Source organism: Phlebotomus argentipes, unplaced genomic scaffold (assembly GCF_947086385.1).
Source record: "Phlebotomus argentipes unplaced genomic scaffold, Phlebotomus argentipes genome assembly scaffold_4, whole genome shotgun sequence".
In the NCBI taxonomy this organism is placed as follows: domain Eukaryota; kingdom Metazoa; phylum Arthropoda; class Insecta; order Diptera; family Psychodidae; genus Phlebotomus; species Phlebotomus argentipes.
The window spans coordinates 2,937,811-2,961,757 of NW_026776174.1; the positions used below are offsets into that span (position 1 = coordinate 2,937,811).

At 38.3% G+C, this 23,947-nt stretch overlaps 1 protein-coding gene across 8 annotated transcripts in view; it reads left to right on the plus strand.

The window, feature by feature from the left end:
- The window catches only part of LOC132257542 (sodium/potassium-transporting ATPase subunit alpha), a 39,645-nt gene that overhangs the window by 5,535 nt on the left and 10,163 nt on the right, over window positions 1-23,947 (plus strand). For 2 of the 8 annotated variants that reach the window (XM_059754499.1, XM_059754498.1), the window contains exons 2-7: window positions 15,421-15,501; window positions 17,157-17,294; window positions 17,379-17,645; window positions 17,867-18,052; window positions 20,161-21,756; window positions 22,139-22,354. In XM_059754499.1, coding sequence (XP_059610482.1) covers window positions 15,421-15,501; window positions 17,157-17,294; window positions 17,379-17,645; window positions 17,867-18,052; window positions 20,161-21,756; window positions 22,139-22,354 — 2,484 coding nt within the window. Of the gene's footprint in view, window positions 1-10,001; window positions 10,236-10,472; window positions 10,500-13,025; window positions 13,200-15,420; window positions 15,502-16,880; window positions 16,963-17,156; window positions 17,295-17,378; window positions 17,646-17,866; window positions 18,053-20,160; window positions 21,757-22,138; window positions 22,355-22,720; window positions 22,816-23,781; window positions 23,877-23,947 lie in introns of those variants that run through there. The other 6 variants (XM_059754502.1, XM_059754500.1, XM_059754497.1 and 3 more) reach the window with 6 other exon arrangements.

The window sequence follows — 23,947 nt, forward strand, 5'->3', positions numbered from 1 at the left end:
CTATCCAGTTAACATCAGTTCACTCTCGACTAAAATTCAATACTTTATCCCACGATTGGGTGTTGTTCTGACGAAAACTGTATTGCGTTGCGTAGGATAATTTATTTTTTCATTTTTGTACTGTGACAAAAAAAATCAGTCATCTCACTGGGTTTGAATATATCTGCATTGAAGTGGTTTTATCATTGGAAATGTTTTCTAGAGGCTTGTGCCACTCTGAGAAGCTGTGAATTTACCAATGTGAATGAGAAAATTTGCACTTTTGCTGAGAGCACTTGGAGCAAGTGTGATAATTTCTTTGCCTTTGGAATTATCAAGTGGCTTTTGGGGTTGAATAAAATGTCTGTTATCAGTAGACATTGTAAAAATCTGTATATGTCTCTTTTTTGCTACCATGACCTCGTCAATTAACCTATTGACCGATTTCAGATTGGTTTTCTTTTAAGCCTTAAAATATTTTCAATTTCCTATTTGAAATTTTTCTATATTCCCTTATTTGGTGGTTATTATTGAAGCTCTTGTTGTATTTGTTCTCTTCTGGCGTCTCTATTATAATATACGCAAGTTGAACTATAAATAGAAGGGTGGAATTGAATGGGAAAAATGTATGAAAACAAATAATGGGAAAAAATAGAAAGAAAATTCCATAAGGAATAGAAGCAAATTTTCCAGAAGATGCAAACAATTTGTAACGCCAGACGAGTTAAAATTTTCAACTGTTTGCATAAACACTTTCCAAGAAGGTTAAAAGAAACATTTCATGATTATTTGCCATGTAATTATTTAACTTTTTTATGAAACACCTTTGTACACCTTAATGAACGACATTGGTGGAATCTTAAATTATATTTGTTGAATTTCCCTGGCGATTTACCCTTTGTCCCTTTGTGTACTTTTCCTCAAAAATGATATGAATTAGATATGGAATTATTTGAGAAAAGGTTTCGATACTTTATTATATCCTTCGATTTACTGATGATGAGACGTTGGAGCCTATGAGTAATCTACATATAATTGAACGCTAGCAGTTGTAATCAGATGTCCTTATCTCTGTCTGGTTGTTCATAATCACAATAGCTCAGACACACAGAGTTCGATAAGGTATGACCGAGAAAAGGGGGACTGTTGTGAGCATAGAAAGGCTTATGGGAATGGATAATGAGGTGCAGATATGATATCAGACGTTAAAGTAATTACGTCGGATGCATCATTGCGGCAAATGCTGTCGTCATTCTTTGAAATCACCCGATGTCCGATAATTTTGCTGGCAGTGCTAATCCAACTGTATTTACGTCATTGATAGCATCTTTCTGGCAATGTCGGAGACATATAGTGCGCCTGTGGATGAAAATAGTTGAATTGACTCAATAAAATCTATAAATACACAATTTTCAGCCACTCTCGAGGGCTGAGCTCTTGCCAACCCTTACTGTAGTGGCTTTGGAGGCAGGAGGAAAGTGTCCATCTACTGTGAGAACTATTGCGTAACCGTGTACACTTTAAGCCTCCCATAAACTGAAATGTCGTGATAATAAAGTTTTGTCCACATTGTTGAGCTTTTGACTAATGCCAATGTGCTGCAGTGTGTGAGAGCATGACTTGGGGGAAAAGCTTGTGAAGGAGCTATGTACATATGTGCATGGAGGAGAGGAAAAAAAAGGTCAATAAAAGCTCACACGTGACGCAATGGCAATTCGACGCCTCCTCTGACTATTGTGGGGCTCGGTATATTTTTTTTGTCGCTCTCCTGATGATGAGAAATGGTATTCCACCCCTCACTGTTGCTCTCACACATTGCTTTTCCATCAGCCATATCAGTCTGTCCAATAGAGAGGAAATTATTTTTACCGTCGAGGGCGCGGAAGTTAATCGATTTTCTCTGCTGTCGTTCCGTGGAATGTTGCAAGAACACGACAAAGTTCAGCACCCAGAAAACATTTCTTCCTTCTCAACATCGGCACTTTTTCCCAGCTTTGGGAGGAGTACTAAATGGTTTCACCATGCCTATATTGAGTATGTGTGTGTGTGTTTGTGTGCGATAAACTTGGCGAAAGTAAGCGACAGTCTTCTTCGATGTACAAGCAACGAGAGATAGATCGAAATATGTATGTATATGATAGAGCTTTTCCGTTTTCCTGCCTTGCAAGTTCCTCTCCAAAGCATTGGCTCTGTAACGTCTTCAAGGGGATGTGTATAAGATGAGAGGGAAAGAAATCGAATGAAAAGCAGAAGATGAAAATGTATAATTTGGAGCGAAAGATGAGGAGCATAAATGGCCAAAAATACTTTTAGCAATAATTTAAAATAAGTGCCACCAAATTGGGACTCTTTTCACCAGCTATTTGCTAATGTATGAAAAGGGCAAAGGATGTAAAGGAGGGAATGTGATAAAAGTGGATTTACCACAGAGCTTTTGAGGAAATAGATGAACTGACTTCTAAGAGGTGCGGCTCTAGCTTCTTCTTCAGTTCAGGGTTGGTGTACTTTTCACACTTATTATGGGCATTTGATCGGAGGATATTTCAAAAGGTTGAATAAAAGGATTTGATGCATTGAATTTTGTTGAAAGAATATTTTCTATATTTCCTCGTTGCTCAAGATTGAATTGTACGGAAGGAACTGTGTTTGGATTTGACATGCCCCTGAAGTCAGGAGCAGAAGAGCAGAAATATTTCTTAATCGCACTTTATATTCCTTCTATCTCGCATCATATGGACATATTTTGTCCCATTTCTTGTCCGCACACCCCAACCGAGCCCCAAATTATCGTGTCGATGGAAAATCAATCTTTCTCGAAATTCTTTCATGCCTAGGCTCTATTTCGAAGAGAAATGGAAGAGAGACATTGGAACTTGTTGCGAATGGAGGTGGAAATGGGTGTCGAAGAATGCCTGAAGTGGCATAGAATTCTTTGAATTATCTTTCTCAATGTTCACATTATTGCATCACAAGTCAGACTTGATGGGCTTTTCCGTATGTATGTGTATTATAAGGTTTGCCAGAAAGTTTTCTCAATGCCTTTTTAATGGGATAAAGTGAAAAGTTTGTCATTTTATATGATTTATGTGATTATTGTCACTTTTTAAATGGTATCAGAGAGGAAAAATCTCACAAATTCTGCTGTGGTGGAAATAAAAATGTTGAATCTGTAAGCCTTGTTCTACATTTTAATTGCTCCATGGTGTATCATCTACGTTAGTTGAATAATTTAAACGGAAATGAATATTTCGTCTATTCCACCGTTAATAGCAAAGTCGGATGTCTTCAATTTGTACTGAAATGTTCTTATTTGAACTGAATCATATTCAAAGTGTAGAGGGTGAATCAAAAAAGCTCTTGCTCTCCATTTGGGTATTTATTTGTGCTTTGAGGGAATAATTATGCAGTACTTGACAATGTTGGATTACCCTGTTTGTTTCCAACACTTCCAGCATCCTCTTTTAAAATCGGGTTAACCAATTTAGCGGAATTTTTCGCCGTCTTTGGGGGAATTTTTGGTGGGAAATTAAAAGAATTAATTAGTGGTTCGTGCCGTAATTTGTGTTTGTTCCTCCGCTTGGGAGTGACGGAAAATTTGGCCATTAGATTTTCGTGTGGTGGCAAATGGAGGAGCGTTGATAAACCCTTTTATAGTCACTTCTCAGCATCATGTTTCCATGTGAGAGTGTCTCTATCTAGCTGGATAATTTGATGAGAAGATTGTCAAGATGATGTATAGTTCCTGAATTTTGTGTTGGAATTATTGAGAAATTTATATTGTTTCAAATGGACCTGTTCCGCATGGTCACAGCGTTGTGGCAAATGGGATGGGTGAAAAGAAGAAATTTGACCCAAGGACGCGTTGCCCAGAATTCATCTCATTTGATGCCCATTTGGCGAACTTAGCATACAGAATGTGTGGCTCAATATTTCATAACAATAGAATAATTGTTTTTTATGGCATCACCACACTAAGAGATGTGTCTCGCTTTTATTAGCAAGGGTGTAATTTTGACGAATGTATCTATCCACACGATGGAGGTGTGATAACATTGTGCAATTGTGCTCTGTTCACGTGAAGATCATCATTGATTTTTCCTTGTACCAACATTCCTAGGTCTCTCTTGTTTATCATACTTTTATTTCTCTTCCTCTCCTCGTGTTTCATCTGATTGAATTAACGCGGCCGATGATTTTTGCACCACGAGCAATTTAGGAGCAATAAAAGAATCATTAGAATGTTTAGCATCGGGAAATTTAATATGTTTACCAATGAAGTGCAAAGTCAAACGCACATCGATGTGGTTAGAGTGATTCTGAATACAGCAGATAAATATTAGATGTAAAACAATTACAATAGTATAACATATTGATGAAGTAATCATGATTTGATTGATTGAAATTTATAGTGATTGAGTTTTTGGTAGAGTAAAGAATGCACAATAATGATAAATTAAAAGCTGTGTGAAAATAATAATGGAAAACAATATACACCTTGTTACATTGTCACTCGTAAGCTTTCCAGGAATGTGAGACGAGTGTAATTATTTTTATACCTTCAAAGTTTTTCCATCAGATCACGTAATTTTTCATTTAACTATACCAAAAAAATGCGACGAGATTAATTAAGTTAACATTGTCATGTTGATTTTTCAACGGTAATTACATGATTTACAACCGGATTGATGATAAAGACACACAGCAACTCCGTTCAGATGTAATATCAGTGATTTCTTGAGCGAGTGATTCACGCTTAAATGTGCCAAAAGCAGTGATTTTTCTGAGAGCAGTGATTCAATAACATCGCGATACGATCAATTCTCACTGTGTGTATTTGCGTAAATGATTCATGGGGTCGACTTTAAAATTTCACCATGTATTGAAAATTCCCTCTTGTCCTCTTGTCTTTTTAAAATATCACTGTAGAAAATATATACAAGTGTTTATGTACATGTTCATATAGGAATTAAGTGATTACTCTAATTTATTTGTCTGTTTCGGAGGGCAGGAGAAGTGGCAAAAGAAATTTTTATTTACTTTGCAAAAGATAATTTTAAATGGTCGTGGACGATTTTTTAACCACATCGGTTTTTTTTCCTTCAAATATTTGTTTACTTATTTTTGCGTACATTTGAGATAGACAGACACTCTCGTTGGATTTTCTTCCTGCTTTTGGGCTTCACAAGATCATGCTCTTTATGTATTATAACGTACATAATGCACATACTGTGTGTGGAGAGTGAGATGAACCGTGTCTTGTTGGTTGAAAATTTTTGTTTAAAGTCTCAATACACTTGCGAGTGGCATCAGAAATATGAAAAGCAAAAAGCCCAACTATAAAACGTTTTATAAATACTTCCTGTGTACCCGTGAAGTTCTGGCAAGTGTTTTTTTTCATCACCCCAGAAGAGCCCCAAGAGTGTTGATTATGAACGGTGAGGAGAGGATCTCTCTGTGGGTGATCGGGAGCGATCTAGTGCAAATATTTTCAGTCTATTTTGACTTAGTAACTGAGCGACGGGAGATCACCAGAAAAGTGAGAAATTAGACATGTTTTCAGTTCACTGACGACACTATTGTCTACGTCAAAGTTATGAAATTGCGTTCAGTGACGTGCTTTGTAGAATGCGAACGCGTCGTGATCTCAAAGACGTCTCGTAGAGTTTTGTAGGCGATCTGTCTCCATAGTAAATCATATCAATGTGCTAAAAATTGAACGTGATTTTCTCAACATCATCCTCGAGTGGCCCAAATAATCATGTGTGTTGCCGTGCACGGTGTAAGCGGAATGTGGGAAAAGGATGGAAATGTGATGGAGGGAGAGGGGGGGGGGGGGAGATGGGAGTTAATGAATAAATTACCATGTTATGAGTCTGGATCTGACGTCAGACCAAATTGATAATTTCATTTTTTCGCGTCTCCATCGGGAAAGATGTAATAAAAATAAACTTACACGCCAGCATATCGAGAGCGACAGGCGGAGATTCTTGACAGATTTTTTCTTTGCTCATTTCATCCCAAAAATCGACATTTTCACAGCATGATGCATATAATATCACGTGGATAGCAGCAAAGTTTGCCATCGTGAAGATGTGTCTCGTCAAATCGATAATGATAAATTGCGAATAAAGTTTCATGTTCACACTTGAGAGGAGTGCGCGCAATGTTTCTTTTTAATCACTCTCAAGCAAGAAGATGATTTACTCGTAAAAGTTCTTGCTCGAAAATGACCATGATCTATAATTATCACGAATCTCACACTTCGAGAATAGGGTGCTAAAGACTATTACAGAGACACAATGATTTTGAAAAGGCAAACTTTGCAATTAATATATGTGACAACGGGGGGTGTAAAATGCAGTAAGAAATATTCATTTATCGAAGTCACACACTCTGTTGTTAAGTTGAATTTGTTGAATGACTTATGATATTTTCCCAATTGCTTGGCGATGTATAAATAAGTTATTTATCGCAAGGAATTTTATATTGCATTTTATGCGGAATTACTCAAGGTTACTTTATATAAACTTTGTGTTTATGAGATAACTGAAGTATATTTTTGTAAAGGTAGTGCTAATAGTGATACAATTCGATAAAAAGGATGAAGATCTTGCTCTGAAATAACCTGTGTATTTCACAACAATTTGATCCAGAGTTTATAAGGTTCTATATCTGGTTTTAGCAATTGAGTGCTTGAAATGTCTTTCACACCATTCTTGCTTTAATTTATTTGGGAATTTGAAAAACTTGTTCCGCTAGTATTGGATACGCATAAATTCAGCTGAGAAATTTAGTTGAGAGTTCTTTGGGATTTCCCTCTGTTATTCCAAAAGAAGTTTAACAGTCGCATGTATATGATTTCTAGTGAATTCTAAACAAGATTGGCAAAATGCTCATTTAATATAAAAAAAAACATGTTCAATCAAAAATAAAGCTCACTTTTGGTCCTACAAAATGTTACTGAAATGCCTCAATTGACATGAATAGAAATGCAAATTTTCCTTGTCATTGTTGACATTTGGGTTGACAATAAAATTTATTCAATCACTATTAAATTGTGTTTATTAGCAAATAAGAATTTTCGACAATCGAATAGATACGATTATCTGTGTACTGATTGTCTAATCTATATACGCTTGGACAAAATTCAACACAGTGTGCGGAAAATTCAAGTGACATCTGGATATTTGCCATTTAAATGGTCATTGCACATGTATTTCTTCTCTCTGGGCTGTTGATATGAGATGGAAAATGGTTTTCTTTATCTTGTTTTTACCGGAATTGCCCGAGAAATTGCGATACTTGCTGGAGGGCAATTTATCGAATATCTCCGGTGAAAATGGTGTAATTAAAAGGTCTGGTAATAATTGTAAAGTCACTATCTTGGCGGGATTTTCCGTAAGACACTCTCTGTGAGATATTTTACTCAATTGCATCAAAGCACGTGGTATTTCTTAGGATGTGAGTCAATGTATGTTAGTCTTTATTGCCAATCTACCTCTATTGTAGTAATAAAGACCAAGGCTCTGAAATTCGCGGAAAGTTTACAATTGCAAAGTTACAGATTAGATAAGATTTTAAGAGAGAGATGTAGAGTTTAAGTTTCACCTTAGCCATTATAGGGAATGGAAATTTGTGATGTCTTAAAGTCCAAAACAGTCGATAGAATCTTTTCATTCATTCGTAGTAAATTACAAGAGTGTAATAAAAAGGTAACAAACATAAAAAATATGTGACATGAACAATTGGTTGTAAGGCAAGAGAGGCCGTAAAGACCTAATTTCAAAGATATAGCGCACAATTGCTCGTTTTCTCTATCACCAAGAGTGAATTTGTCTTACATTTTTCTCCGACTTGGAAATTTCCATGGAACATCCTCAGCGTCTTGGCCGCAATGTGTGGCAAATTTGAATAAATTTCATCAGCATTCATATAAGAAGAATTGGATTCGATGAAGTGAATTTCAGCACTAAAGGTTTTATCAGTCGTCTGGCGAAAAGTGCTTCATTGTATCTCCATGTCTCTCTCTCCTTTAAGACATTGGGACAATATTTGCCAATGCGGATGTATGGGAGTGAAAAATCTCCATTTGATCGCTGTATGAGATGCCCGGAAGGAGCCAATTGTTGTGCGTTTAAAGTCCACTTGAGTGAATCGGTACGAATATCACTCTAAAATTGATTATATTGTGCTTTTTATCTTCTTGGGCCGTGGATAAAATGTGCGGAGTTTTTTTTTGTGGGATAAATTAATTCCAAAGACTGGTTATTTGACTTGATTTCTGTCACTTTGCCTGTTTTTCGGTGATTCACGTGTCGCACTATGTGGTGATTTTTTGAGAGAAAAACTTTTTGATACTACGTCTTGGTTGTTTAAAAAAAATGGAAGATTTGACTATCGAATTATATTCACTTTTTTGCATTATTCATACATTTTGCCCTCTCATGTTTTTATGGATTTCATGACTGTATATTTATGGGTGTTTTATATTTAAGAAAAAAAAAATCACATGCACTGTTTTTACGATGCTTCCCGTGTGTGTTTTTTTCTCTGGAAATAACTCTCTGTAAAGAGTAGATAGAATGCGAGAATCTTGAATATAGGCGCCTTTTTTGTCCGACACACTCTCATGCATATTGGAACGGGTGTGAAGTGTGAGATGAAACGGAAACGGAAGGACTCCTCATAGTGTATGTATTTAAAACAAATTAATTCTCTCCCTCCCGACTGCACTAATGGTTCTTTTCTGCTCGGATTTTTCGAAGCCACTCTTGGCTGCCCTGACTCGACTCCTATTGATTTTTGCTGAATGAACTCGGGCCATTATGTAATCGGGGCGCTTTAAAGAGTAGCGAATTTACAATGAAAAGCCACTTGTATCTGTGACTGTGCAGTGCGGATTTTTTCAATGTGGATCATGTGGCTGAATAGAGTGTTGAGAAAATTTTGGCCTTGTCTATTTCAATGCCAATTAAATATTCGCAATTTGCCTCAGTTCTTGAGTTTGTGATGCAAAGCTCGCTGAAAGTTTTCGGCCATTGAAGGGTTTCTCAGATGAACAACAGGGGCATTGTATCTTTTGTGAGTGTGTGGCAGGCAACCAGTTGAAAATTGAATATTCGTCTTCCTTGATTTATGAGGCCCATTCGCGAGGGTGGGCAAGCTCCTTTCTCATTTGCTCAGTCTTCTCAGAGTGACGACGCCAATGGATTCGCGCCGTGACGCAGTGTGACGTCATTTCAGGCGCAGAACAGGCGTTCAATATGTTGGTCTTCTCTGTCTCTCGCGGCGAAAGCTCGGCGATGAGGAGGAAAGCTCTCTGTTGGGTTGGCAGGAAAGAGAGAGGGAGAGAGAGGCCCCGTGAGAGGCATGATGGTGGCTTCGCAAAATGTATTCACTGGGAGAGTGATTTGGATCCTGAAATGAATGCTGGCATTTGTCATTTTTCCCTGGGTTCTCTGTTATCAACTCATTGGCGGGGCCAAAGGAAGTGGAGACTATTTAGCACTATACACGTAGAATTTTTTCATCTCTTCTTCGCGTGCGGGATCCAACAAGTACCACTACACAAGCAAGAGGCTGATACGATTGAGTCACGATAGGTTTTCGGGGTTGCGAGTGTGCGGCACGAATACAGATGAAGGTGATGAGATTGGGTTTGCTGGTGCCATAGTGGAAAAATCGAAGTCAGTCGAGCGCCGATCCTGCTACAATCAAGTCGCGCGCCGTTCTTGACAGTTGAGTTCGGTTCATCTCTGCCGAAGGTAGAGTGAAAGGCATATACGGCTTGAGCCCCAGCTGGATAGGTGGTGAGGAAGAATCCTCAGAGCTCCACAGGATTCGGTACTTGTGACGGAGAGAAGGGATTAGAGGAATTATATTGTCCAAGGTTCTCGCGCGCGAACCTCAACGCCCCATCGAGTGACAACGGAAAAACTGCAGCCAAGTGGCTGTACAGCTAAAATATAATATAGTGAATACGAAAATTCTCACTAATATGAGATTATAGTGGCGAGGTTAATTGCAAAAATTGTGTAACAGTTGGTGAAGAGAGTTTCTCATCCTCCTTTCTTCTTTCGTTGCAATCCCTGCACCAGGAGGAGGAATAGTGTTGAGTGTTGAGGCCAATAGATATACACCCTGTGGATAAGTTTTTGGTGGTGAGAAGAGAAGAGAAAAAAAGAAGGCCAGGAAGGATCAGTTGATTTGAACTCCGCTTTTGTGCATCCCAAAAGGACTCAGTAAAATCGTCAAATGTACGTCTCTTCAAATTTGCTTGCAATTTGATTTTTTTTTACTAGTTTGTCTTGTGTATATTTTTTTTTAATTCCTTTCGTTCAATTAAGAAGAAAGAGTTGGTTGCGAGCGAGTGTGACGGAAAGCAAGTGAGAGAGTCTGTTAGGATTGTAGCCTCGATATTTTAAGCTACTATAGGACAAATTAGAATTTATTTTTGGATTTTACAATAATATATTGTTGCGCAACCCCATTTCGAGGCGCACACGGACATGTCAGACAAGGTAGGTCTCCTCCAACAGCGTCTGTATTTTCTTTATATTTTGCATTTATCACAAAATACTCTTGCTACGTGGAGACAGAGAAAAAAATGGAGAAAAAAAGTTCGTAATCTTGCAACGGTGGGTAATATTTGAGCACGCACACACGTCGAGAAAAAACTTCTGCTTTGCTGTCGCCTTGTGGGAGTTTAAAACCCCCCAATGATGGGCTTTTGCGGAGATTTCTGCAAAAGATAGAAGAGTATTGTATGGGAAACGTCACACAGATTGGTAAAAGCCAATATTAGGACTACTAACAAGTTTTTTTTTTGCGCACACACAGAAGAAATTTAACAGATTATTAATAGTTGAACTCTGTTTCTGTCGCATTTTGTGTGCTATAAATTAGAAACGTGAACATTTCGGTGCCCGATTTTCCAATGAGCTTCGTTACGTCACGACTCAGGGTGATGACGATTTTCCTGTCGAGTGGCAATTAATGGGCAGAGAGTTGTGCTAAATACCACGTAAGGTTGAATTTTCAATGAAGCGAGATGCATATGAGAGACAAGAGACAATTGTGGATGAATTGCGAGATGAAACGAAAAAAGACAAGAAGCTCTTACGTGGAAAGCTCTGTGTTTTTTTTTTTATTCTCTACTTCCAAGGAGAAATGAATATCGATTGATTTTCTCTCCTTCAGTGGGAGAGACTATGAGAGAGTCCTTATATCTTAAGAGGAGGACTTTCGTGGTGAAATAGTGTGTGATAATGTGGATATATGTGAACATGTATAGATTTCCTCTATTTCTTCCCTCTTTCTCCGAAAATATCATCATTATCGTCACAATGGATGTTTTGTCTCCTTCCTACCCCAACATCTCAGAGTTGAGAGAGAGAAAAGATGATGACTAATGACTCTCTGAGGATAGTTTATTGTATTAAAGTCACTTAATGCGGTTGTGTCCAATCTTGCGAATCTGAAAATGCTGATGAGGACAAAAACCCCGCGTGCACAAAACTTTTATACATATCTGAAAGCTTATTTATTCTATATAATCTCTATATTATGTTATATGGTTTAGAGAGAGAGATGAGAAGAAGGAAGGTAGAATGGAAATTCCCCAATGTTCAAAAACTTGTATCGTTTAAGAGTCGCGTATTCAAATTGCGCGAACGGCATGAAAAATGATTTACAATCACTCTCAATTCGCTCTCTCGCTCTCTGAATATAATGTGATGCAAGCAAAAGAAAAAAAAAGATTGAGACGATTTCGAGTCATCTAAAACACTTTGTGAAAACAAATAAGAGTTGTTTTTGTTTATCTGTTTTGCATAATGTTCAAATTTATTTGGTATTTTTTTATAAACATTTGTGGAATATATTGAAAGATGAGAAGACTATGTCAAATGTGGTAAAATCCGGTGGTTTTCTTCTCACTGAATCCACTGACGTCTTTGTGGTTTAATTAACATTTGCTGTTGATGCTTTTGAAACATGGATTTGTGCAGTTTTAGTTGAATTCCCACTGGGGGATTTTCCCGATCAACATTTCACGTGCTATGAGAAATATTGTAATCAATGTCATGTTCAGAGAATGTGGCAAAAAGTGATTTTTGTTCTCGCAAAGGCGTTGCAATAATTTTATTATTTGTTGATATAAAGTAAATTCCTCGCAGATGTTTATAAATGGCATTTCCAGATCTATTGATGATTAGAAACAAATTAGATGGAATTAACATTTCCTATAACATGCAATTATTTTCACATGAACTTGAGTGTGAATAGTGCTGAAAATAAAATTTGTGCTCAAAATGTCAAATGCACGCAAAAAGTGACTTGATCTCGTAATGAAAAAGAAGGAATTGATTGTGGAATTGAGCGATTGAGGGAGCATTAATATAGTGTGTCGCGACAGGAAAAACATGACCCACATTATCACACACTCGTGTACTTGGTACAATTTTGTGCTCTATTGAGCGACAGGGAATTATTTTAGAAAATATATAGGCGAATTGTGTGAGAGTCATTGCGTCAATTGGCTCTGATTCACGGGACAATGACGGACTTGCAATGGGCTTTACTGACGATGATGATGATGGTGATGATGTGGAGATGGACTGCCGAAGGGGAGGGGAGAAATCAAAGCCATGATACCCTTCCGCGCATGAGACGCCTCTCTCGGTGTCATGCACTTACATTGTGGTCTAATTGATTGAGTACATATCATTGCAAATGCTGAGCGGTGTTATATAATGCCCTCTGTAAGTGGCTTTGTATCGAACACAATTGCAGTTTATAGCGATTTTAGATTTAAGCACAAAAAGGGGTTTCATTGCTATTTCAGATGATTTAAATAATGTACAGTCCGGTGTCATGATGATACCTAGAGTCGTTGAATGTGCTACTTTGATTGATTTATTTGACGTGGCGAAATGCTCAGGAGGACGTGGGGTTAAATAGCAATGAAATGGTTGAACTGTTGATTTTGCAGCCCAGGATTTAATGGAGGTTTTTTTTTTCTCTCTCTCTTTCTGTTGTATCTTTAGTGGTAACCACGCTCCGTGTGTGATACAAGCAGAGAAGACAGGATCTGATTGTGTTTGCCGGATAGCACGGAAATCTAATTCTTGAAATAAACCACCCATTTAGGCAGTTTAAAACTACCCAAAAAAAGCTCTAACCTCTAAATCAATAGACAAATTTAACGATCGTCACAGAAAGTACGTAAGATTTATTGAATATTTGATGAATTCCCCTGAACGTATGTCCCATATGGAGTGAATGCCTGTTTTATTGAAAAATGTTTTCGTCTCGTTGCTTGACTTCAATGTAATTCATATAATGGGTAGTTTTTGTTGTGAAGTTATGTTTTTCCAACAATTTTAGTGAAAATTAATTAACTAGCGACGTCAATGGAAGCTTTTTGTCACATGTGTTGTGCTATAGAAATTTTGCTAAACTTCCAAATGGGGAGAAAATGATACAGGAAATGTAACGATTTTTACCATTTTCAACACACACACATTAAACATCTCTTTTAAAAAGCTCACAATATAGCATTTTACAGAAGATTCAATGGAGCGGGAAAAGTTTGCAAATTTTCTACGATGTGTAGTCTCTTCAATGATTGATTGTTGGACTTTGGTAAATATTTGTGTGAGATTTTGAATGAGTTTGTGGGAGGAAGTGTATTTGTGAAAAATGGTTCTGCTCGCAATGACCTTTGGTATCCGTGAATTATGCAATAGAATTGTGCGGATCGCCGGGGAAGTGTTGAATGGAAACTGTGATGTGTATAGTGACACTTTCCAAGTACATAATGGGTAGTTTTCAACATGACATTGGAGGATTTTCAATGCATATTTTAGGGATTTGCTGTGTTCAAAGGCTCCCGGGAAGTAATGTGGCAATTTTTTCCACTAATCATTGAATATATACTTATACATGCGCCTTAGGACAGTGTGGGGAGAATCGTGGGAAAAATGTATTTTTTTGTTCTTATTTGGAAAAGTTGGGTGTGTGTGAGTGAGAAAGTGACGAGGCTGGGACTGGAATGTAATGAAGGGCGCATGTCATGGAAAGCTCTCCAGGAAAATCTATCTGAACATGTAGGGTGATGTGGAAAAACGGCGAAAAAGTTATCTGAACTGATGATTTTCCAAGAAATCTCAGCTAACGTATTCACCACCACCCTGTTGAGAGAGAGAGAGAGAGCCAACAATTTTCATGTGACTTTAGAATCGATTGTGCAGAATTTTCTCGCACTCTCTCTCTGTCTCTCATTGAGAATTTTCCCACGATAATGTGCGGGTGTGTGCGTGAGAAGAGCTTCAACCCCTAAAACTTTCCATATTGATTAGAGAAAAATCCTCGGCAAAAGAGCCGACAGCACGTTCCCTCTGCAGCTCTTGGTGCATACATTGGCAGTGGCAGTTCGTGGCTCTCTCTTGGAAGACGACCGCGAGTGGTATTTGAAATTCAATTTTCCTATCCACACATTCAAGAATTTTCCATCAAGAGGGGCTTTTCTTTCCCCGGAGAGCGCGAGAGAAAAGGAGAGGGCGAGAGAGTGAGAGAGCTTTTCCACGGGCTTGCCAGAGTTAGTTGGTGGCAGAGTGAGTCTCGACCGAATGTTGGACATTTAACAAAGTTTCTCTGGCTTTTTGGGTGTGAAAAATCACTTTTTTCCCTCCCTGGGGTCTCAAAGTGCAGTGAAAGAGGGCGAAAAGGCAGTGAGCTTGCGGGTATAGTGTGTGGAGACTCTTTTAGCTCAAGTGGGCACTCCTGAGTGCTCATCAACTGGAAGCATCAGCAACTCGATTACGTAACATCGAACAGTGATGTAAGGAGAATTGGATTTTTCCACAAGAAAATTTCACTTTTTCCCTGCCACAGTGCAATTTTCCTGCCAATGAGTGAATGTTTGAGTGGAGTTTAGACAATAGAGTAATTGAGAGAATATTTTTCCAATTGGGGATGAGATTTGCTTGAGCGCCACAGTGCTCAAGAGGCTGATAGAAATTGGAGCAAATGAAGAGTTTTGCAAACTTTTACCCTCCATTCCAACACAATGTACTCTACACATATTAGGTAGAATTTAATGCATTTTGATCAGTTTTTTTGCTCGCCTGATCCCAATTGCCTGCCTTAGCGTGTAAGAAAACCACCACCTTTCCCCATAGTTTTGGGGATATGCAAGAAATCATACCAAAATCATGGATTTTATTTCTCCATCGAAAAGATTTTTGTTACATAACTCCGTTTTATACTGCTTTTGACCAGTATTAAACTTATATTTTAAGATGATTCTTTGACAGCATTGTTTTTCATAATTATGTGTTTGTGCTTCTTTCTGTTTCATGTTTTTTTTGTGATCCATCTTCCCCACAAAAAAAATCACACACACACAATATTCCATACTGTAAAACCATAAAACATTAGCATGGAAGGACGGACTCTTACAGAGTCGCAACCGTTGCGGCGATGCAAGACGATAATCTCACTGCGGACGGGATGTACAAGGTAAAGGCGAAATTCACTACAGATTCTCCATATCATTTTGCACACGTACTTTAAGTGCACAGAATTGGGCTAGATAAGTTGGATTGGTGGTTACTTGGGTGACAAAAAGGGGGTGTCACTGCAGTTACACTGAAATAGAATTACTAACAAATTCCTTCTTTTATGCACGTTTTTTGCTCCTAATATCAGCTTGACATGATAAAATATTCTCACGTTTTGCCTCTTTTTGTTACCATTTTGACTTGACATTATTTTTCTTTCATACGTTGATTGCATTGAGAGAAAATAGGAGAAGCACTTGAGTTGTATTGCTTAATGTTTTTGAGTGATATTTCTGATTTTTTTGAAATATGGTATCTTTTGCGATAACAAATTATGCTGTACATATCGCAAAGTGCTGAAGAGTTTATTATTATCTCACATTCAGTATAATAACAGAGAAATTATATGAGTGGAGATGTTTGGCTAGTGTCTTGATTTTCTCTATCAATATAACCTATATAAAGAACATTTACTTTGTATAGTTTGAGTATTTTATCTTTTAATCCACAAATCTAAACTAGGAAATTGTCATTTTGCTTAACGTCACAAATCTGAAACATGTTATGATTAAGTAATATGATTGTATTGAGAAAATTCAATAACTTTAATCTGTTCTCTGCAAAGAGATGTCAAAAGTTTCAGCATGCTTTCTAAAGTTCTCATAAAATAAGCAATTTTGCTTGCATATTTTATTCTAATTTTTTCCATTGATAAATTGGTAAATACTTTAATTGAAGTGTTGAGTAAGGATCGTTGTGAGTGGAGAAGAAGGGTAAATGAATATCTCTAATCATTAATCCATATTAACGGAAAGGAGCAATAATAGCCTTGAATAATGGTGGAAAAGGTATGTTTCAGTGTATATAGAGCTTGATGAATTATTCAAATGGTGTGTTTGGTGGTAATTGAAGGAGGAGAATATATAAAAATCTAATCCCTATGCTCTATACCTCTTTCCTCTTCCATTTCATTATATTTCTCCTCTTCCGCAATTCTATTCCGTGACAGGATTTATTCAATGGACAATTGTGTGGCATGTCGTCTTTCTAATCATTGTGCAATATTTGACAGATATTCCTGACCGTTTTCACTTGCTGCACTCTTTGAAGTCAAGTGATGGACAGAGCTTTAAAGCAAATAATTGTTGAGAGAAGGAAAAAGAAAAACAGTACGCGACGTTATCAATTTAATCAAAGTCATCATATTTTTATAATCCTCTCTTGCTCGTCCAACCGCACTTCTTAAGAGTGTATGTGTTGAGATATCTCTGAAGAATTGTAAGATAGTGGCATTATAAAGGCCATTCCGAATCTCGCCGGCCTTTCAGTTGCACTGGATTTCTCCATCTGATCAAAGCCAATATAATTTGTCGCGTGTGTTGGAGAATTCAGCCAACAATTGTTCATTGGAAGTTCTGAGGTATTTTATTATAAGAATTTCTTCTTCTTTGGTGATTGTGAATGTATTGTAGTGATATTCCGGTGTGATTTTGAGATATTTATGGTTGCGGTGAATGAATCCTCTTTCTTCCTTCTAATATAACCTTTCAATAGATGTGCATCGTCTCTAAATATTGAACTTTTGTGACTGATAGTGTCTTTTATTTCCTGCAGTCTCGGCGCAAGATGGCGAAGGCGGCAAAGAAAGCGAAAGGAGAAAATTTGGATGATCTGAAACAAGAATTAGATATCGATTATCACAAAATCTCTCCCGAAGAACTCTATCAGAGATTTCAAACACATCCAGAAAATGTGAGTTGAGAGAGAGAAAAGTGAAGGCCAAAAGGGCTTAGCCGATAATTATGTACTAATTGTGACGCCTCTATCTTATCACAGGGTCTCAGTCATGCTAAGGCCAAGGAGAATCTGGAGCGAGATGGACCGAATGCATTGACACCGCCGAAACAGACGCCCGAATGGGTGAAGTTCTGCAAGAATTTGTTCGGTGGCTTCGCCCTTCTGCTCTGGATCGGAGCCATTCTCTGCTTCATCGCCTACTCCATTCAGGCCAGCACGAGCGAGGAGCCATCCGATGATAATCTCTATCTCGGTATCGTACTTGCCGCTGTAGTCATAGTTACGGGCATTTTCTCATATTATCAGGTTCGTGCTTAGCGAATAACTTTTTTCTTGTTTCCCCCGTCGCAATCTCACCCTATCTCACATGACCCACTTTACAATTAATTTTCTGTATGACACTGCGAATGACTCCCTCGACATTCCGACTGGGTTGGAAGAGGAATATGGGAGTTGAATTGTGTCTCTCTCTCTGTAGCTCAAATATGAATCTCACGCTGTTTTGCCATATTTGTGATTGATTGCAGGAATCAAAGAGTTCCAAAATTATGGAGTCATTCAAGAACATGGTGCCCCAGTTTGCTACAGTCATCCGCGAAGGTGAAAAGCTCACGCTGCGTGCTGAGGACTTAGTGCTTGGTGATGTTGTTGAAGTCAAATTTGGCGACAGAATACCCGCTGACGTTCGCATCATTGAGGCTAGGAACTTTAAGGTAAGTTTTTCAATCAATAATAATAATATATTTTTTTTAAACTCTTGATATTGACTTGAGTTCACATGGAGTGTGCCTTTCTTTGGCGGCTATGAGAAAATTCTGAATAGTTTTGAAAGTATTGTAGAAAAGAGAACAGAAGGCGGAAAAAATAGTTTGAGGAAGTTTCAAAAAGTTTCCTGAAATACAATGTAGGAATACTTAGATGAAGAAGTTTATTAGGAATGCAAGATGGAATATTCTTTTTTATCTCTCGACGAGGAAAGTTTCATATAAATTTTGTATTCTTTTAATGAAAATATGAATTTTTGTATACAATGTTTTCCTCAATTTGTCATTTGTTGAATGAATAGAGAGTCCAAAGACACCCTTAAAAAAGATGGTGACCTGAAATCCTTGTATTGATTTTTTTGCGTGCACGTAAAGGTGCAAATGGTTCATTCCCTTGACAAGTGCTTATCTACTATTATTGCCAATTTGATTGCGTTTAGAGTGTGATCTAAATTTTCAAGTGCAGTGGAAAATGGCAATTACTGAAGGTTGTGCATTGTGAAAGAGAGTCACAATGCTGAGGGGTGGGGCGGAGCTGAATTTCAAGTAGTTGTATGCAATATTTGTTTGATACTCTTGCTGAATGTAATGCACAAGTGAGAGAGAATTGGTTAATTTTCACATCGAGGAAGTGTGAGATAACACACCATTATTATTGCCTATGAAGAATTCTTTTATGATGTTCAACGAGAATATTCTGTAATTTTTGGGAGATGTTGTTTCGCTATGGCAATGCTGCCCACCTTGAGAATGTTATGCAATACGATGGTGGTGAAGTGAGAGAGAAGTCTTAACTTTTTCCGCTTATGTCGCAATTCAATGGGCATGTTGATGAGAAATTGGATCAATTCTTAATTGATTAGCAATCATTGGAGAATGATTACGGTGCACGGTTGAGGCGACCTTGGATTAATTCAGCTCAATGTTGCTGCATTTGACCCATTTTACCATTCTCGGGAGTGAGAGAGACAGAGAGATTTTATATGTGACAAATTAAATGCCACTTCTGACACATTTGACAAATTCAAACACCGATCCACCCCAAGAGGTGGTGTGGTGTCATTAAAACTGCATCTGAGTGGTGCGTCAGAAAGTGTTTATTGGCCTGGTGTCTCTCCCCGAGGATGACGTCAATGGTGTAATTATTTTATTTGTATTATTGCTTTGGATAATACAGAAGAGTTGTACGTTATATTGATAACTCTTCTGCCGCACACAATGGCTGACAAAATTGACACAATTGGGCTGTAATATGTGTTTGTCTGTATGAATTACGCAATTAGCATGGGTAGTAAGTGAATGCCTACAAGTAATTAGTAGGGCTTCCTCCGGACAACAGAGGTGGATGAATTGCAAACAAAAAGAGTGCATCGAAACTACAGTGTGATGTTAGGAACAATTAATGGATTATTTAATTTCATCAGATGAGTTTCGTACAATTGTCTGACCGCCAAGCGCATTTTCCCTCGTGTCTATTTGAAATTGTTGCCACAAGCGTGAATTGAAATTAAGTGATGTCAAGTTATTGATGCATAAACTCTCTTTCTCACTCTCTCTCTCTCTCTCAGTTTGTAAATTTTTGGGGGAAGTGAACATTTAAAGATACTGCAGATTCTGTGGTAACATAAGAGAAAATATAGTTGCATTTCTAATTATAAATGTAGTGTGCAAAAATGTTTTAAAATCTTGTATATTAGTAGATGTGCGGTCAAGATAAATTCAACGGTGATTTTCTGTTTTAAACAGTGAGAAAGAAGAGGAGAATTTTTGGTGTTAGGCCAAAGTTTACATAATCATCATGAACTGAACTCACGAGATGTACAAGAAAGATTTCAGATGAATAAATTGATAGATATATTGCATTTATAGAACTCGTGAGTAATTTTGCAATGAACATTTGAATGATTACAATTGACAAGGAGACGTAAATTGTTTTGATTTAATCACACAAACACTCTATAGAATCTGTCGGAAGTGATTTGAGTGATGAAATGAGAAAAATACTGACTTTTTGCACAAGTATGGAGAATAATTTACATTCCTTGTTATGATTTCAGGTGGACAACTCATCTCTGACTGGCGAATCTGAGCCCCAATCCCGAGGACCTGAGTTCACGCATGAGAATCCGCTGGAGACGAAGAATTTGGCTTTCTTCTCCACAAACGCTGTGGAGGGCACGGCTAAGGGTGTGGTGATCAGTTGCGGTGATCACACTGTGATGGGTCGTATTGCTGGTTTGGCTTCCGGTCTGGACACTGGCGAAACTCCAATTGCCAAGGAGATCCATCACTTTATCCAATTGATTACCGGCGTGGCTGTTTTCCTGGGTGTCACCTTCTTCGTTATTGCCTTCATCTTGGGCTACCACTGGCTGGACGCTGTCATTTTCCTCATCGGTATTATTGTGGCCAATGTGCCCGAAGGTCTGCTGGCCACTGTCACTGTCTGTCTCACCCTCACCGCTAAGCGTATGGCTTCGAAGAACTGCCTGGTGAAGAATCTGGAGGCCGTGGAGACCCTGGGTTCCACATCCACCATCTGCTCCGACAAGACCGGTACTCTCACCCAGAACCGAATGACTGTGGCTCACATGTGGTTCGACAATCAGATCATCGAGGCGGACACCACGGAGGATCAGTCGGGTGTGCAGTACGACCGCACCAGTCCCGGATTCAAGGCTCTGTCCCGCATCGCGACCCTGTGCAATCGGGCTGAGTTCAAGGGTGGCCAGGAGGGTGTGCCGATTCTGAAGAAGGAGGTCAGTGGTGATGCCTCTGAGGCTGCTCTGCTCAAGTGTATGGAACTGGCGCTGGGTGATGTGATGTCCATCAGGAAGCGCAACAAGAAGATTGCTGAGATTCCATTCAATTCCACCAACAAGTACCAAGTATCCGTTCACGAGACTGAGGACTCTGGTGATCCACGATATCTTCTGGTGATGAAGGGCGCTCCCGAGCGCATCCTCGAGCGCTGCTCCAGCATCTTCATCAATGGAAAGGAGAAGGTTCTCGATGAGGAGATGAAGGAGGCATTCAACAATGCCTACCTGGAACTGGGTGGACTTGGTGAGCGTGTGCTGGGCTTCTGCGATTTCTTGCTGCCGTCTGATAAGTTCCCCACTGGCTTCAAGTTCAACACTGACGATCCCAACTTCCCCCTGGACAATCTCCGCTTCGTGGGACTCATGTCGATGATTGATCCCCCGCGAGCCGCAGTGCCGGACGCCGTGGCCAAGTGCCGATCGGCCGGTATTAAAGTCATCATGGTCACTGGTGATCATCCAATTACGGCAAAGGCCATCGCCAAGTCTGTGGGCATTATCTCGGAAGGCAATGAAACCGTCGAGGATATTGCTCAACGTCTCAATATCCCTGTCTCCGAGGTCAATCCACGTGAAGCTAAGGCCGCTGTTGTGCACGGATCTGAGCTTCGTGAATTGTCATCGGACCAACTCGACGAAATTTTGCGCTATCATACCGAGATTGTGTTTGCCCGCACATCGCCGCAGCAGAAATTGATCATTGTTGAGGGGTGCCAGCGAATGGGTGCCATTGTAGCGGTGACTGGCGATGGTGTCAACGATTCCCCAGCTCTCAAGAAGGCCGACATTGGCGTAGCCATGGGTATTGCTGGATCTGATGTGTCCAAACAGGTAAATTCTAGTGTTTACCCACTCTTGTTTGCTGTACTAACCTTGACCACTGGGGCTTCACTGATGCTCGCTAGCAGATACAGTGTGTTAATTATTCCAGTGAAAATCTTCTTTTGCAATTCCACGTAAACATTTGTGTGCCCGAAGGTGGATTTTCCACTGGGTATATTTCCTACTGTCCAGCATATGCTGTTGGCATTGAGATGCTCAAGAGAGAACCATTTGCAATGATTCTCTATTGATGAAGAGATTAGAAATTTAATTAATAACATGTATTGAATCTCCATATGTTAGTTAACGCTTCATAAAGGCACAAAATCGATTTGATAGTTTACATGTTCGAAATGTAATTATTACTTACTTGTCGGTATTCTCACTTTAGGCTGCTGACATGATCTTGCTGGATGATAATTTCGCTTCAATTGTCACTGGCGTGGAAGAGGGACGTCTCATTTTCGACAATCTCAAGAAATCTATTGCGTACACCCTCACATCAAACATTCCCGAAATCTCACCATTCTTGGTCTTCATCTTGTGCGATGTTCCACTGCCACTCGGCACTGTAACAATTTTGTGCATTGATTTGGGAACTGACATGGTAAGTTAATGTTTTTCCACCACTATTATTTACCATATTTTTTTCTTATAAGTTATCTATCATCCCCGATTTGGGGTGTGGATTTTCCTTCGATCTGAAGGAATTTCTATTGTAATATGACGTTTTTCATCATTTTTGAACTCCCTGGCGGTTGAAAATTCCGATGAAATTTGCGGAGAGAATGGAAATTAGGAAATATATTAGGGGGAGGGAAAAGGGAGGAGTTTTTTCAGGAAACCTTTGAGGTGTTTTGATTTTTATAGGAATTGCGATGCAGGCGAATATCTTTTCATATTGCTATTTAACCAATTGATTTGTGAAACTTATATATTTCAAATGATAACCTGTATAATTGTGGCAATTTAGGTTCCAGCCATATCTCTAGCTTATGAAGAGTCAGAATCTGATATAATGAAAAGGCGCCCCCGAAATCCCTACTCTGATAAACTCGTCAATGAGAGGTAAAGGGCACTTTTGTCACAGCAGAATGAGAAAAAAATATATTACAAATAATAGCTCTCGAATCGCCATGCAAGATTTTATACATATCTTTTTTTCTTCTCAGCAAATATTTACCAAATCTTTATATATTTCACGTAGAATTTTTAATTTTTCTCAAAATGAGGAATGGAAATCATAATGTTTTTTTTTTATTGCAAATGTCTTTCAGTAAGAGAAACAATTATTATATTATTAGTGTGATTGAGAAAAAGATGATTCGCAAAAATTGGCTGTGATTTTGATGATTATTATTTTGACATGGAAAACAATGAATATCACACTAGTAAAGAGAATCGTTGAAATTCTTGCAATCAGTGAAAGCTCAATGTGAATGGCTATTTATGGCGTGCCATACTGTCTCGGAAATGGCAATTAAAATTTATTACTCTATTTCCTTTTCTCATAATACTGATTGCTATTGAATATTTCATAATCTTCACTTGAAGAATGTAGATGAAACTTTAATGAAAATATGTGATTTTCTATCTTTCTATGCTATGTTTGTAGCCGAGAATTTTTAGTAATTCGGAATTAAAATCCATGTGATTAATGGGAAATTGATAAATGTGAGAAAGTTTACAAACATGACATAGGAATTGCGGAAAAGTTTTTCTTACAAACATTTTTATACAATATATAATATATATATATGTAGATAGATGTTGCATTTTATATACATTTTCTGCCGTGGGTAAGAAGGAGATTATTCTTAGCAACGTTTGATTAATATTAGGCAATGATGATGAAGGTACGTTTCATTGTCTATTAAGCAAATATAATTCAGAATTTTCAGTATGTTTATATAAATCACAATCATTCTTCGTTCATATTTATGATACCCTCGAATTTGCAGAAGAGAACAAGTGTTGAAGTTAATTAATGTGACAACTGATGATGTTCCAATCATTGCAAATTTGTGTATGTAGGTACCGGCCATTTCTTTGGCCTATGAAGCTGCGGAAGCGGATATTATGAAAAGACCACCACGAGATCCATTCAACGATAAATTAGTAAATTCCAGGTGCACTTTTTATTTCTTTTCGTTGACTTCTATTTATTTTTCTAATTTAGTTAATTTAATATTTGGGCAGC